Source organism: Bombina bombina, chromosome 2, assembly GCF_027579735.1.
Source record: "Bombina bombina isolate aBomBom1 chromosome 2, aBomBom1.pri, whole genome shotgun sequence".
Classification (NCBI taxonomy): Eukaryota; Metazoa; Chordata; class Amphibia; order Anura; family Bombinatoridae; genus Bombina; species Bombina bombina.
This window is the reverse complement of record NC_069500.1, coordinates 977,838,670-977,856,001: the sequence shown is the minus strand read 5'-3', so window position 1 is coordinate 977,856,001 and position 17,332 is coordinate 977,838,670. Positions and strand designations below refer to the sequence as shown.

General features: G+C 40.9%; 1 protein-coding gene across 1 annotated transcript in view; it reads left to right on the top strand.

Annotated features, from left to right (window-relative positions):
• The window catches only part of CENPE (centromere protein E), a 261,773-nt gene extending 254,672 nt beyond the window's left edge, over nt 1-7,101 (top strand). Inside the window, exon 63 of the mRNA XM_053703505.1 lies at nt 6,894-7,101. Within this exon, the coding sequence (XP_053559480.1) occupies nt 6,894-6,985 (92 nt within the window). The 3' untranslated portion in view covers nt 6,986-7,101. The remainder of the gene's footprint in view (nt 1-6,893) is intronic.
• The last annotated feature ends 10,231 nt before the right edge of the window (nt 7,102-17,332 follow it).

Genomic DNA, 17,332 nt, shown 5'->3' with positions numbered 1-17,332 from the left:
GTAAGTTGTGCTACCCAGTGATAGTTACCCCATGTTATTTAAAGCTGACATTTATGTTGACAATTATAATACCATAGAGCTATGACTAAAACAGCTAAAAGAAAGGGTCTGCAGTCCTGATACAAATAAATCTGTTGAGACCTAAATTAATTAAGAACCAAGATGCAAGTATACGGATATTAAAATAAAGTAAATCGTATATCCCACTATCTTGTATAGTTAGACCCCGTCACTTGGGCATGGGCCCTATACCCAATGACAGGTGTGTCAATTATGTTAGAGATTAGATAGGTCTTAGTGATAAAATATTCTTTGTCTTTAACCTGCAAACTTAACAATTCTAGTCCCTAAGCAATACTACAAAGTTTACCTAAAATTATAGGGATGCTTGTATATCTGCAGACCTAACAAAGTTAAGTAGGATAGTAGATGGGAGTATGTCAGCAATATATTTTTAACTAAGACAGATTCACATGAGTAGGGATACATGTATAACAATTAGATCAGCCATCCAGGCTATTTGAATGAAATCTCACAGGGGGGAGCCTCAACAATAAAATTAGTATATTATTCATAACTAAAGACAATGTCTATCCCAGTAATTAGGGGTACCGCTACAAAAGGAAATCGACACCAAGGGCTGTTATCGTAAGTAAGGCTATCGTATAAATTACACAAGAGCACACCAAGAGTGAAGGACTGTGATACAATATAAGATACCTTTCCTCTCGTTAAGTGCCCAGGTAAAAGCCAACATGGAGTAATTAGGTGCTTGTATAACGCTTAGTGATTGACAAGGACCCTATATAAAATTACTATAACTCTATATGATGAAAATAGTGTAGGTGAATGTCCTATAAGTTAAACACTGACCTGAAACCTCCAAAATAAATTAAGTACTTGGAGATAAATTAGAACTGGGGCAGGACACACTATATGCCTTTTCACTACAGTTAAGCGACAGAGTATAAAATTATAAAACATATATAGAATACACCTGACGCAGCTATCACCCTTCCAGAGTAACAAATATATAATCCTGCAAGTACATTGGTGAGAATAAGACTCTGTAAGTGAGGGTGAACTTCAATAAGTACTTTTGTTGTGAACAATAAACAAACTGGGGAGTAAAACTAAAATACTAGCATATAACGGAGAAGCCGTAAGCAAACATAAATGTCCACCCATCATATACTAAACAGTCCAGGAATAGTCAAAAAGCCTCCACCGCAGCCAATGTTACTCGTAAGTCTGCAGAAAGCATAATGGACTTGGTGAAATGCAGGACAATCCCGTTAGCCAATGCCTCTAGGGATTGTTACCTCTGTTCCTGGTAGCAGTAACCCCTCTAGATATCCAGTGGGGTTTGCATATTATTGCATTCGTGCTTGTAGGTTTCGTCTCGCAGCCCCATGGGAGTGAGTCTTACTGAGAGGATCCGCCAATTTTGCAATATTGTCCCGATCGGGGAGAAATATTACCGTACTAGGTAGTTGATCCTCGATTACCACTGTATGAACTGCAATGCTCCGTTCTTGAATAAGGTCACTGTGTAGTACCTTACCATATTGTGGCCCCTGCGATGTTAATTGTTGACCCTGGAGAAGTGGCACTGTGGCCAGCTGAGGGTTGGCCATCGTTTGTTGCATGCTTAGGGATTCCATCATAGTATTAATGCTTGTTTGAACCATTGCTCTATGCACAGCGAGCTTGGTAGTGGAGCTTTGTGTCTCGGGCTTCTCGGCTTCCTCATCTGAGCTATCCGTGCTATTTACTGCGTCAGCAGTTTGGAACCCTCTTTTGAGCGAATTTTTAAATACAGTTTGGTATTCATCTAGGAGGTTGCTGATCTCCGCAATTATATATACTGCCATATCCATGCTGAGGTTCTATTGCGATACCTATCCCTGAAGTCAATAAGACACCAAATAGCTGATTTCTCCCTTCACTCTGATCTCGATATGGAGAAAAACATGGCCGCTCCCAAGATCATTAGAGTGGCAAAATTTCGGCCACAGAGCGTCCTACCACTGTAAATGTTGAACCCTTAGAACTACTAAGCTTTCAAGTACACGATAATGATGTGGTATTAAGGTCTGAACGGTCGCCAAACATGACTTTTATGTAGTAAATAGCTGGAGCTGCTGTGATGTGCGACTGTTCAGCCTCAGAGCTGGCTCCGTCCCCTCTGTTTCTTTTACTACAGATTCCTGACGAGGAATGGAATACCGTTCACACCTATGTAGATGTTACCTGGCCTGCAGCTGGATCCACAGGTAAGTGCATTTTCCTTCTAGGTTCTGAAGGATAGCACTTTAGAGGTAAAACCTCTAGCAGATCAAATTTGGGACATAAATTATCTAAGTGGTCTTAGATATTTTTTTGGGGGGGGCAGATTTGCAGGCTAAATGTATGCTAAACACTGACAGGAGAGTTTAAGGGGTTAATAAAAGCTGTGTGCTTAAAAATATACAGACAGTGTGGACAGTTTTTACTTCAATCCTCTTATTGTTCAAAGCATATGGCACACTTTGGTTTAACAGTTGAAAGATCGTTAATTTGTCACTTTTATGAGAGATCTAAATTGATGGTTAAATAACCATAAATAATTTTTGGACGATGTGACCCGGACTGAACGGACTTATGAGGCTGTTACGTCTCGGTTAGGTTTTTATGCTTGAGCTGTTGCTTTGATTGCATGCCTTTTTCTAAGACTTGTGGCACAGTTTCACTTTTCTCTCAGTCCGCTCACGTGACTCTCCGATCTTCCAGGTGTGCGAGGAGCGGAGTTTAATCTGTAACGGAGCCTGGACTGTTGCGGCTTTCTTCTCACGATCGGATTGCTTATCCAACCTTATATGTCATCTCTTCTGGGTAGTTCCCTTACTAGTGGGTTATTGTCTCTGGTACGGTAGGAGCCTCAGTTACTCTGAGGATTTTTTTAATTAAAGTAACAGGTGCCTTTTTTTGCATAAATTCTTTTATTTAAGATTTATTTTGATATCTTTATCTACAATGGAATGTGAAAGGGATTCTTCATTGAGCATGGATAACTGTTTGCTTTGCTTAGAAGTCCCAATTGTGCTGCCTATGCAATTTTGTTCAAGTTGCTTAGCTAAGACCTTAAAATAGATGGATATATTATCCCCTTGTGAGTCTGATGTCTCTCAGGATATAGCTATTCTAGATATGCCTTAGCTTTCTCCTCAAATGTCCCAAGCCTTATCAGTTTCCCATACAGTTCCTTGTGTGTCCTCTCAACCTCCTGGGGGGGTGTATATTTGCCAGGGGATTTTGCCGCACAGATAACTTCTGCGTTATCAGCGGCTTTGTCTGCTTTCCCTACTTTGGGTAAGCGTAAGAGGAAATCTAAACATTAGTCTGCTAGTAAGGCTTCTGACCCCTCTAATTCTGTGCTGGTCAGCCTTTCTCAACTTCATTCCTTTCGCAACTTTAAGGGACACAAGTCATCCTCTTCCTCTGCAAAACCAGACCAATCCCGGTCCTCTTAAAAATCCATTCTGCCCTGGAATAAGGGAAAGCAGAACAAGAAACCTTCCGCTGACTCTAAATCAGCATGAAGGTTCCACCCCCAATTCAAGTTTGGATCAGGTGTGGGACAGGCTTTCTCTTTTTCGTCGAGCCTGGATACGCAATGTCCCAGATCATGGGCTGTGGACATAGTATCCCAGGGTTACAGAATGGGATTCAAGTCTTGCCCTCCAAGGGGCAGATTTCTCCTGTCAAGACTATCCTCAAACCAGGTAAAGGAGGAGGCCTTCTTAAATTGCTTAAAGGACCTATCCTCCCTGGGAGTTATTGTACCAGTCCCTCTACGAGAACAGGGTCTAGTATTTTATTCAAATCTATTCGTAGTTCCCAAAAAGGAGGGAACTTTTTGTCCAATCCTAGATCTCAAGTGCCTCAACAAATTTCTCTGGGTCCCGTCCTTCAAGATGGAAACTATTTGTTCCATTCTTCCTTTGGTACAGGAAGGTCAATTTATGACAACTATAGACCTGAAGGACGCATACCTTCATGTTCCCATTCACAGGGAACATCACCAGTTCTTGAGATTTGCCTTTCTGGACAAGCATTTCCATTTGCACTTCCGTTTGGTCTGGCCACAGCTCCCAGAATATTCACAAAGGTTCTGGGGGCGCTATTGGCAGTGGTCAGATCCCAGGGAATTGTTGTGGCGTCTTATCTAGATGACATCTTGGTTCAGGCGTTATCTTTTCAACTAGCCCAATCTCATACAGAGATGCTGTTGTCTTTTCTACGTTCCCACGGGTAGAAGGTGAATTTGGAAAAGAGTTCTCTAATTCCATATACATCTGTGTGTTTCCTAAGGACAATAATAGTTTCCATGTCCATGAAGATTTTCCTGACGGAGGTCCAAAAATCCAAACTTCTTTCTTCCTGCCTTTCCCTCCAGTCTGCCTTTCGCCCATCCGTGGCTCAATGCATGGAGGTGATTGGTCTGATGGTTGCTTCCATGGACATCATTCCTTTTGCTCTGTTCCACCTAAGACAGCTGCAGCTTTGCATGCTCCGTCAATGGAACGGAGACCATTCAGATTTGTAACAGAGGATAAGTCTGATAATGTCTGGTGGATGTCTCGGGAACATCTGTCTCAGGGCACTTGCTTCCTGAGTCCCTTCTAGGAGATTGTGACTATGGACGCCAGCCTTTTAGGCTGGGGAGCGGTCTGGGGTCCTCTGAAGGCTCAGGGCCTGTGGTCTCGGGAAGAGTCCTCTTTCCCCATAAACATCTTGGAGTTGAGAGCAATATTCAATGCCCTGACAGTGTGGCCTCAATTGTTCTTGGTCCAGTTTATCAGATTCCAGTCGGACAACATCGCCTCAGTGGCGTACATCAACCACCAGGGAAGGACTCTGAGTTCCTTAGCCATGAAGGAGGTGACTTGCATTCTACAGTGAGCAGAAGCTCACGATTGTCTCCTGTCTTCCATCCATATCCTAGGTGTGGACAACTGGGAGGCGGATTTTCTGAGCAGACAGACTTTTCATCTCGTGGAGTGGGCTCTTCATCCGGAAGTGTTCTCTCAAATAACCCTCAGGTGGGGGGTTCCAGAGTTGGATCTGATGGTGTCTCGTCAAAACGCCAAGCTTCCAAAGTACGGTTCAAGGTCAAGAGCTTTTCAGGCCGCTCTGATAGATGCTCTAGCTGTTCCTTGGTAGTTCTCTCTGGCATATCTTTCCTCCGTTTGCTCTCCTTCCACGAGTCCTTTCTTGTATCAAACAGGAGAGAGCATTAGTGATCCTGATAGCTCCTGCATGGCCTCGCAGGATCTGGTTCGGAAGTAATCTCTACCTCCTTGGAGGTTACCTCTGAGGAAGGACCTTCTAATTCAGGGTCTTTTCCTCCATCCAAATCTAGATTCTCTGAAGCTGACTGCGTGGAGATTGAACCTTTTAGTTCTGTCTAGGCGTGGTTTTTCTGAAGCGGTCATTGAGACTATGCTTCAGGCTCGCAAACCAGTTACTTGTAAGATTTATATCACAAGATACGACATTTAAATCTGTTGCTTCTCCATGGAGTTCTTAACCTAGTTCTTAAAGTTTTTTGCAGCAGTCTCTGTTGGAGCCGATGAATGTTGTTGATATCAAGTTGTTATCTTGGAAGGTTTTGTTTCTCCTTACTATTTCTTCCGCTCGCAGAGTTTCTGAACATTCAGCTCTGCAGTGTGATTCGCAGATAAGGCGGCCCTTCGTACTAACTTGGGGTTTCTCCCTAAGGTAGTGTCAGATTGGAACATTAATCATGAAATTGTAGTTCCTTCCTTTTGTCCTAATCCTTCTTATAAGGAATGTCTTTTGCATAACTTGGATATTGTGCAGGCTCTAAAATTTTACCTACAAGCTACTAAAGATTTTAGACAAACTTTTTGTTGTTTTCTCTGGAAAGCGTCGGGGTCAGAAGGCCACTTCTACTACTCTATCTCTTTGGTTGAGAATTCTGATTCGGTTAGCTTATGAGACTGCTGGAATGCAGCCTCCTGAGAGAATTACGGCTCATTCCTCAAGGTCTGTCTCTTCTTCTTGGGCTTTCAAAAATGAAGCTTCTGTGGAACAGATTTGCAAGGTGGCTACTTGGTCCTCTCTGCATACTTTTTCCAAATTTGATACTTTTGCCTCGGCTGAGGCTTCTTTTGGGAGAAAAGCGGTGGTGCCTTCTATTTAGGTCATCCTGCCTTTTTCTCCCTCCCTGTTCATTCCGTGTCCTCTAGCTTGGGTATTGGTTACCACTAGTAATTGGAATGATGTTGTGGACTCTCCATGTCATAGGAAAGAAAACAAAATCTATGCTTACCTGATAAATTTCTTTGTTTCCAGACATGGAGAGTCCACAACCCTGCGCTCTTTTTAATTTTAATTTGGCAGTTTTTTTTTAAATAAACCTCAGGCACCTTTACGTCCTTGTGTTTCTTCTTTTTCCATTTCCCTTCGGCTGAATGACTGGGGATTGTGGGTAAGGGAAGTTACTTAGCAGCTTTACTGGGGTTCTCTTTGCCTCCTCCTGCTGGCCGTGAGTTAATTATCCCACTAGTAATTGGAATGACGTTGTGGACTCTCCATGTCCGGAAAGAAAGAAATTATTCAGGTAAGCATAAATTTTGTTTTTATTATGCATTTATTGATAATGTAAATGTACTATATTTAATAGCCCTTGGATTCCAAGCAAAACTATCTAAATTACGTAGCTACTATTAGTATGTTAACCTTTTGATCATTATTCTTCGATCATCATAGGCTGTAGTGAAACTACATTAAGATTGGCAATATTTTAAACATTATAGTTTCTGTAACCTCTACATGTCTGGTAACCAACCATAATTGGTCACACTTTTTCTTTTTCTTTAATACAGATCAAAAACCAGTGGCATCTACTGAAACAAATGAATACGAGTGGTGGAATGATCCTAATAGAGAGGTTGCACCTGAATGTAAAACCTCATAAAGTCTACTGAGAATATTAAAACTGTAGCTTCGTCAGAAAAGCACTATTTTAGATTGTGTTGTCCTTTTATTTCTATGTTTATCTGTGTTTGTATTTGTTAATAAATATTGCACATATTTTTTTTTTCTTGATTGGTGTAAATACTTTTTTCTAATACAAAAAACTTTTCTATACATTTCAGCAGCTTGCAATAATTATCATTCTAAAATGCATAATTGCTTTTTAACCTGTACTCTATGGCTTTATTCACACACTATATGAAAGTCTGTCCATTTGAGCCAGTCATTTCAGGGTCACACACTTTTCTTTCGCTCTTTTTTGTTATTTTCATCAAACAAAGGAAAAGGGGCATATTCACGGATAAGAGTTCCCATCTCCTTAGATATTTGAGGTGCATTTCTGCAAACTCTAGCGGTCAGTAGCTAATCTACTCATCAGTGCTCCCATAATTCCCCTTTACGTGTGAAGAAACTACCTTGTTTTGCTCAAATAATCAATTTTACATTTAATTGGTGCTGTGGCGATCCATAGATTATAATTAAGTGTGTAAACTGGATTTACCATGATAAGAACACATACTAATGGAAAAGATAATAATAAAGAACAAGAGTGGCGCTTTATGTGTGCATCAATGTATCCATATATATGAAAACAAAGAAAAAGAGCCAAATGGGTACTAACAATTGGCCCAAGTACACTTATGTACTAGTAGAAGCTGGCTGATATCTTCAGGTGTACCAGCTAAACCTCTCCAGGTGCAGAGTAGATAGTGCAAGGGGATCTTGTCACAATATGTGCTGATGGATAGTCAGAAGCAGTGTGTAAAACTGCTACAGAAGGTAATGAACCAAAACTTACTTTAAAAGTGTTGATAGCAACAATTTCTTACATTTTGAAAGTAATCACCTAAACAGCTGGAAAACCAACATACCCTATAGTCGATTTAGGCGCATCAGGAGAAATTGTGGCAACATGGAACTGTATGACTCAGTCAACTATATTAATAAATATATTTAAGGAAAAATGCTATCCTAATAATCTAATTATGGATGGCTATAGGAGAGCTAAAAGGATAGATAGGAGCTCCATTTCTCCAACATTGGTGTGTCCGGTCCACGGCGTCATCCTTACTTGTGGGATATTCTCTTCCCCAACAGGAAATGGCAAAGAGTCCCAGCAAAGCTGGTCACATGATCCCTCCTAGGCTCCGCCCACCCCAGTCATTCTCTTTGCCGTTGCACAGGCAACATCTCCACGGAGATGGTTAAGAGTTTTTTGGTGTTTAAATGTAGTTTTATTCTTCTATCAAGTGTTTGTTATTTTAAAATAGTGCTGGTATGTACTATTTACTCTGAAACAGAAAAGGATGAAGATTTCTGTTTGTAAGAGGAAGATGATTTTAGCAGACAGTAACTGAAATCAATTGCTGTTTCCACACAGGACTGTTGAGATGAAGTAACTTCAGTTGGGGGAAACAGTTAGCAGTCTTTTCTGCTTAAGGTATGACTGGCCATATTTCTAACAAGACCATGTAATGCTGGAAGGCTGTCATTTCCCCTCATGGGGACCGGTAAGCCATTTTCTTAGTTAAACATAAAAGAATAAAGGGCTTCAAAAAGGGCTTAAAAACTGGTAGACATTTTTCTGGGCTAAAACAATTGCTTTACTAGGCATATTATGCAGATTCTAACTAATTATTGGTATTATAATCTTGGGGAACGTTTAGACAAACGGCAGGCACTGTGTTGGACACCTTTTTCAGATGGGGGCCTTTCTAGTTATAGACAGAGCCTCATTCTGGGACTGTATAGGGGTTAAATGTAAAAACGGCTCCGGTTCCGTTAATTTAGGGGTTAAAGCTCTGAAATTTGGTGTGCAATACTTTTAATGCTTTAAGACACTGTGGTGAAATTTTGGTGAATTTTGAACAATTCCTTCATACTTTTTCACATATTCAGTAATAAAGTGTTTTCATTTTGAAATTTAAAGTGACAGTAACGGTTTTGTTTTAAAACGTTTTTTGTGCTTTGTTGACAAGTTTAAGCCTGTTTAACATGTCTGTACCATCAGATAAGCTATGTTCTATATGTATGAAAGCCAATGTGTCTCCCCATTTAAATTTATGTGATAATTGTGCCATAGTGTCCAAACAAAGTAAGGACAGTATTGCAACAGATAATGATATTGCCCAAGATGATTCCTTAAAATGAGGGGAGTAAACATGATACTACATCATCCCCTACCGTGTCTACACCAGTTTTGCCCACACAGGAGGCCCCTAGTACATCTAGTGCGCCAATACTTATTACCATGCAACAATTAACGGCTGTAATGGATAACTCCATAGCAAATCTTTTATCCAAAATGCCTACTTATCAGAGAAAGCGCGATTGCTCTGTTTTAAACACTGAAGAGCAAGAGGACGCTGATGATAACTGTTCTGACATACCCTCACACCAATCTCAAGGGGCCATGAGGGAGGTTTTGTCTGATGGAGAAATTTCAGATTCAGGAAAAATTTCTCATCAAGCTGAACCTGATGTTGTGACATTTAAATTAGAACATCTCCGCGCACTGCTTAAGGAGGTGTTATCTACTCTGGATGATTGTGACAATTTGGTCATTCCAGAGAAATTATGTAAGATGGACAAGTTCCTAGAGGTTCCGGTGCCCCCCGACGCTTTTCCTATACCCAAGCGGGTGGCGGACATAGTAAATAAAGAGTGGTAAAGGCCCGGCATACCTTTTGTTCCCCCCCCTATATTTAAGAAATTATTTCCTATAGTCGACCCCAGAAAGGACTTATGGCAGACAGTCCCCAAGGTCGAGGGGGCGGTTTCTACTCTAAACAAACGCACTACTATTCCTATCGAAGATAGTTGTGCTTTCAAAGATCCTATGGATAAGAAATTAGAGGGTTTGCTTAAAAAGATTTTTGTACAGCAAGGTTACCTTCTACAACCAATTTCATGCATTGTTCCTGTCACTACGGCAGCGTGTTTCTGGTTCGAGGAACTAGAAAAATCGCTCAGTAAAGAATCTTCGTATGAGGAGGTTATGGACAGAGTTCAAGCACTTAAATTGGCTAACTCTTTTGTTTTAGATGCCGCTTTGCAATTAGCTAGATTAGCGGCGAAAAATTCAGGGTTTGCTGTCGTGGCGCGCAGAGTGCTTTGACTAAAGTCTTGGTCAGCGGATGTGTCTTCCAAGACAAAATTGCTTAACATTCCTTTCAAAGGTAAAACATTATTTGGACCTGATTTGAAAGAGATTATTTCAGACATCACTGGGGGAAAGGGCCACGCCCTCCCACAGGATAGGTCTTTTAAGGCTAATAATAAGCCTAATTTTCGTCCCTTTCGCAGAAACGGACCAGTCTCTAATTCTGTATCCTCTAAGCAAGAGGGTAATACTTCACAACCCAAACCAGCCTGGAAACCAATGCAAGGCTGGAACAAGGGTAAGCAGGCCAATAAGCCTACCACTCCTACCAAAACAGCATGAAGGGATAGCCCCCGATACGGGACCGGATCTAGTGGGGGGCAGACTTTCTCTCTTTGCTCAGGCTTGGGCAAGAGATGTTCAGGATCCTTAGGCGCTAGAAATAGTTTCTCAAGGTTATCTCCTGGAATTCAAGGAACTACCCCCAAGGGGAAGGTTCCACAGGTCTCAATTATCCTCAAACCAAATAAAGAGACAGGCATTCTTACATTGTGTAGAAGACCTGTTAAAGATGGGAGTGATACATCCAGTTCCAATAAGAGAACAAGGAATGGGATTTTATTCCAATCTGTTCATAGTTCCCAAAAAAGAGGGAACATTCAGACCAATTTTGGATCTAAAGATCCTAAACAAATTTCTCAGGGTACCATCGTTCAAAATGGAAACTATTCGAACGATCCTACCTATTATCCAGGAAAATCAATTTATGACTACCATGGATTTAAAGGATGCGTACCTACATATTCCTATCCACAAGGAACATCATCAGTTCCTAAGGTTCGCTTTTCTGGACAAGCATTACCAGTTTGTGGCACTTCCATTTGGATTAGCCACTGCTCCAAGGATTTTCACAAAGGTACTAGGGTCCCTTCTAGCGGTTCTAAGACCAAGGGGCATTGCAGTAGTACCTTACTTGGACGACATCCTGATTCAAGCGTCGTCCCTGTCAAAAGCAAAGGCTCATACGGACATCGTCCTAGCCTTTCTCAGATCTCACGGATGGAAGGTGAACAAAGAAAAAAGTTCTCTGTCCCCGTCAACAAGAGTTCCCTTCTTGGGAACAATAATAGATTCCTTAGAAATGAGGATTTTTCTGACAGAGGTCAGAAAATCAAAACTTCTAAGCTCTTGTCAAGTACTTCATTCTGTTCCTCGTCCTTCCATAGCGCAGTGCATGGAAGTAATAGGATTGATGGTTGCAACAATGGACATAGTTCCTTTTGCACAAATTCATCTAAGACCATTACAACTGTGCATGCTCAGACAGTGGAATGGGGATTATACAGACTTGTCTCCGACGATTCAAGTAGATCAAAAGACCAGAGATTCACTCCGTTGGTGGCTGACCCTGGACAATCTGTCACAGGGAATGAGCTTCCGCAGACCAGAGTGGGTCATTGTCACGACCGACGCCAGCCTAGTGGGCTGGGGCGCGGTCTGGGAATCCCTGAAAGCTCAGGGTCTATGGCTCGGGGAGAGTCTCTTCTCCCGATAAACATTCTGGAACTGAGAGCGATATTCAATGCTCTCAGAGCTTGGCCTCAACTAGCAAAGGCCAAATTCATAAGGTTTCAGTCAGACAACATGACGACCGTTGCATATATCAATCATCAGGGGGGAACAAGGACTTCCCTGGCGATGAAAGAAGTGACCAAGATAATTCAATGGGCGGAAGATCACTCCTGCCACTTGTCTGCGATCCACATCCCAGGAGTGGAAAATTGGGAAGCGGATTTTCTGAGTCGTCAGACATTCCATCCGGGGGAGTGGGAACTCCATCCGGAAATCTTTGCCCAAATAACTCAATTATGGGGCATTCCAGACATCGATCTGATGGCGTCTCGTCAGAACTTCAAGGTTCCTTGCTACGGGTCCAGATCCAGGGATCCCAAGGCGACCCTAGTAGATGCACTAGTAGCACCTTGGACCTTCAACCTAGCTTATGTATTCCCACCGTTTCCTCTCATCCCCAGGCTGGTAGCCAGGATCAATCAGGAGAGGGCCTCGGTGATCTTGATAGCTCCTGCGTGGCCACGCAGGACTTGGTATGCAGACCTGGTGAATATGTCATCGGCTTCACCATGGAAGCTACCTTTGAGACAGGACCTTCTTGTTCAGGGTCCATTCGAACATCCGAATCTGGTTTCCCTCCAACTGACGGCTTGGAGATTGAACGCTTGATTTTATCAAAGCGTGGGTTTTCAGATTCTGTAATAGATACTCTGATTCAGGCTAGAAAGCCTGTAACTAGAAAAATTTACCATAAAATATGGAAAAAATATATCTGTTGGTGTGAATCTAAAGGATTCCCATGGAACAAGATAAAAATTCCTAAGATTCTATCCTTTCTACAAGAAGGTTTGGAGAAAGGATTATCTGCAAGTTCTCTGAAGGGACAGATCTCTGCTTTATCTGTTTTACTTCACAAAAGACTGGCAGCTGTGCCAGATGTTCAAGCATTTGTTCAGGCTCTGGTTAGGATCAAGCCTGTTTACAGACCTTTGACTCCTCCCTGGAGTCTTAATCTAGTTCTTTCAGTTCTTCAAGGGGTTCCGTTTGAACCCTTACATTCCGTAGATATTAAGTTATTATCTTGGAAAGTTTTGTTTTTGGTTGCAATTTCTTCTGCTAGAAGAGTTTCAGAGTTATCTGCTCTGCAGTGTTCTCCGCCCTATCTGGTGTTCCATGCAGATAAGGTGGTTTTGCGTACTAAGCCTGGTTTTCTTCCGAAAGTTGTTTCCAACAAGAATATTAACCAGGAGATAGTTGTACCTTCTTTGTGTCCGAATCCAGTTTCAAAGAAGGAACGTTTGTTACACAATTTGGACGTAGTCCGTGCTCTAAAATTCTATTTAGAGGCTACTAAAGATTTCAGACAAACATCTTCCTTGTTTGTTGTTTATTCTGGTAAAAGGAGAGGTCAAAAAGCGACTTCTACCTCTCTTTCCTTTTGGCTTAAAAGCATTATCCGATTGGCTTATGAAACTGCCGGACGGCAGCCTCCTGAAAGAATCACAGCTCACTCCACTAGGGCTGTGGCTTCCACATGGGCCTTCAAGAAGGAGGCTTCTGTTGACCAGATATGTAAGGCAGCGACTTGGTCTTCACTGCACACTTTTGCCAAATTTTACAAATTTGATACTTTTGCTTCTTTGGAGGCTATTTTTGGGAGAAAGGTTTTGCAAGCCGTGGTGCCTTCCATTTAGGTGACCTGATTTGCTCCCTCCCTTCATCCGTGTCCTAAAGCTTTGGTATTGGTTCCCACAAGTAAGGATGACGCCGTGGACCGGACACACCAATGTTGGAGAAAACAGAATTTATGCTTACCTGATAAATTACTTTCTCCAACGGTGTGTCCGGTCCACGGCCCGCCCTGGTTTTTTAATCAGGTCTGATGAATTATTTTCTCTAACTACAGTCACCACGGTATCATATGGTTTCTCCTATATATATTTCCTCCTGTCCGTCGGTCGAATGACTGGGGTGGGCGGAGCCTAGGAGGGATCATGTGACCAGCTTTGCTGGGACTCTTTGCCATTTCCTGTTGGGGAAGAGAATATCCCACAAGTAAGGATGACGCCGTGGACCGGACACACCGTTGGAGAAAGTAATTTATCAGGTAAGCATAAATTCTGTTTTTAAGACAGGCCCCTAAGAATAAAGACAGAACATTTGAGCAATCAAAGATTACACCTAATGTATCCATCACTCAGTATTGTTCTAACCACCATATTATAAGAGACACCGTAAAGAAACATTGGCCGATCATATTAAAAGATCCTTATCTTAAAGGAAACCTTGAATGTAGCCCCAGAATGATTTTCAGACGTGCCACCACGTTAAAACAAAAACTAGCACCTAGCAAAATAGTTGTCTCTAAAAGAAATACGCATTATACACTACCTCTAAAGACAACAGGGCATACCAAGAAACCAGGAGCTTTCAAATGTAACAAAAAGAGGTGCCTAATGTGTAAATCTATTAATCATGGTAGTAACAGTATAACTAGTGTCATACGACAGGGGAGACCTTTAATATCAAAACCCACATCAAATGCAGTACTGAATATGTGATATACGTTTTAATTTGTGAATTTGGTTTACAGCATTTAGGACACACCTGTAGACAGATAAGAACTAGGTGGAGTGAACACAATAGAAACTTAAAGGGCCACTGTAAGTAAATATTTTCTATGCCTGTTACTAACTAACTACCCCAAATACGCTTTTTATCAATAGCATTTCATTAACATATCTACCGTATATCAGAAATCTTGTCTGCAAATTTAATTGTTTTACAAACCCACTCCGTGGGTATCCTTTGCTCTGTACCAATCCGTTTACAATACCTAGGTTTCAAAATGGCGCTTTAAACACAAAGTTATTGGTTTAAGTATTTTGAACACACAGTGCTGAAAATAGTGGGCAGGATAACGTGACATCATCGGCGAATAAAAGATATAACTTTTAGAACGTTATGAAACTTTGTTTTGGAGAAAATATAGGTCAGTAGGTTTTAATTAATGTTTATTAACTTTAATATGTTAGTTGTTTGGCTTAAAAATTATAACAGAAAGTAATCCTTTAAGGAAAGGCTCCCTAAAACACAGTGTATCCAGACACAGCGTAAACCAACATGAGAAACGCAATACATTTGTCATTACACCCATTGAGAGCAGATCATGCTCTTTTAGAGGTAATAGATACAATCGTCTTCGCCAGAGGGAGACGTATTGGATATACAAATTCCAGTCCCTCTTTCCTTTTGGACTCAATTAAGTTATAGATCTAGCAGCATTTTGAGATCACACATTTATATTTTATTTCCTTCACATATACCACTCCCATATTAATCAACCCATTCCTATATTAATAAATATATATATATATATATATATATATATATATATATATATATATATATAGCACTTTATTCCCACCATTGAGGACAGTGACATCAATATATTTTTTGCACTAATCCTCATATATACTATTATTATATACACTAATGAGAATATCTTAATTTCACAATAGTTATATGTCTTCCATTATAATTTATTTAGTGTGGGCTCCCAACCCTAAGGTTGTGAGTTCGAACCTGGCTACAGCTGCCAAATTTTTTCAACATTTTTTTTTTATAAATTCACTTGCCAATTTTATGGGACATTATTGGCCTATATCCACTTATATTTACTTAAGTATATGTATATATTTGAGGTGCTTATATTATATGTAGCCTGTTGTGAGACATAACACTTCATCTTTTTTGCAAATTGGCTCACTCTCAGGAGACATATCCACACATTACAGTGCCTCTATCCTTACACTATTAATATAATATAGACACCATACGTTTGTTATATTAGTATTATCATCGCTATTATTATTATTTCTTCTACAAGATACGACAAGTCCACGGATTTCATCCTTACTTGTGGGATATTAACCTCCTGCTAACAGGAAGTGGCAAAGAGCACCACAGCAGAGCTGTATATATAGCTCCTCCCTTCTCCTCCAACTCCAGTCATTCTCTTTGCCTGTTTTATACTAGGAAGAGGTAAAGCGAGGTGTTAGTTTTATTTTCTTCAATCAAGAAGTTTTTTATTTTAAATGGTACCGGTGAGTACTATTTTCCTCAGGTGGTTGTGGAAGAAGATTTCTGCCCTGAGATTGATGATCTTAGCAGCTGTAACTAAGATCCACGCTGGTTCCCACAAGTCTTCTGAAGGTAACAGATGAGACATCTTCAGCGTGGAGACCAGTTTCATGCTACAAGCAGCATTCAGATATGTGCAGTCTTTTATTTCTGAGGAGACGATATAGCAGAACTGGCTGGCATGTATTTCCCTGTATGGGAATTGGTTAAGAAGTAAACCTATTATACAGAAGGGGGTTACTGGAGTCCCTGGATTTTATTTATAGATAGTTGACATTATATGGGCATTATATGACACTATGGGAGAGGCAAAGAAAAACGGTTCATAACGTTTTTATTTTGGCAATAACCTGTATGATTACTGGTGTGTTTGAGGGTGTACATTGGTTTTGATAACTTGGGTGTAAAACCGCTTCCCCATGCGGTTGTGTTTGGGCCTACTCCGGCAACGACCTTAAGGGGTGGGGCTTATTTTCGCATGCTCAGATGCGCACTTCCTTCAGACTAGGCAGCAGCAAGTAGTAACTCCGGTGAAAATTTGTTTCGAAGTACCCTGGGGGCAGGTAGGCTCCACAGCAGAGCAGTGGCGAGGTGCAGATGGTATTTATGATTGTAAACTGACCATTTTTGATCTAAGTACTTTAGAGCATTATTTCTCCCCTTACTACTGGGGTACAGTAATTTTTGGATAAACCAACGAATTTAAGTTAAATTTGGAGATAATTTAACGTTATTTAAGCAGTTTTGGAAAATTGTTCACTTTTTATTTTCTTAAAGGTGCAGTACACGTTTTTCAAAAGTTTATTTTAAGCAATAAAGAAAGTGTTTAAACGACTTCTGTGGTTATTACTAGTCTGTTCAAACATGTCTGACATTGAGGAATCTGAATCTCATTGTTCTATGTGTTTAGAAGCTTTTGTGCAACCCCCTCTAACATTGTGTAACTCTTGTACTGAAAGAGCCTTACATTGTAAAGACCATATATTAGGTCAAGAAAGTGTGCCTAAGGATGATTCTCAGTCTGAAGAGAATCAGGATATGCCATCCAATTCTCCCCAAGTGTCACAACCTTTAACGCCCACACAAGCGACGCCAAGTACTTTTAGTGTGTCTAATTCTTATACTCTGCAGGAGTTGGCTGCAGTTATGTCTACTACCCTTACAGAGGTATTATCTAAATTACCAGTGTTGCAGGGTAAACGCAGTAGGTCAGGTATTAATGTAAATACTGAATCCTCTGATGCTTTATTAGCTATTTCCGATGTACCCTCACAGTGTTCTGAGTTGGGGGTCAGGGAATTACTGTCTGAGGGTGAAATTTCAGACTCATGGAATGTTTTACCTCAGACAGATTCGGACGCTATGTTCTTTAAATTTAAGCTTGAACACCTCCTCCTGTTACTTCGGGAGGTTTTAGCGACTCTGGATGATTGTGACCCTATTGTAATTCCACCAGAGAAATTGTGTAAG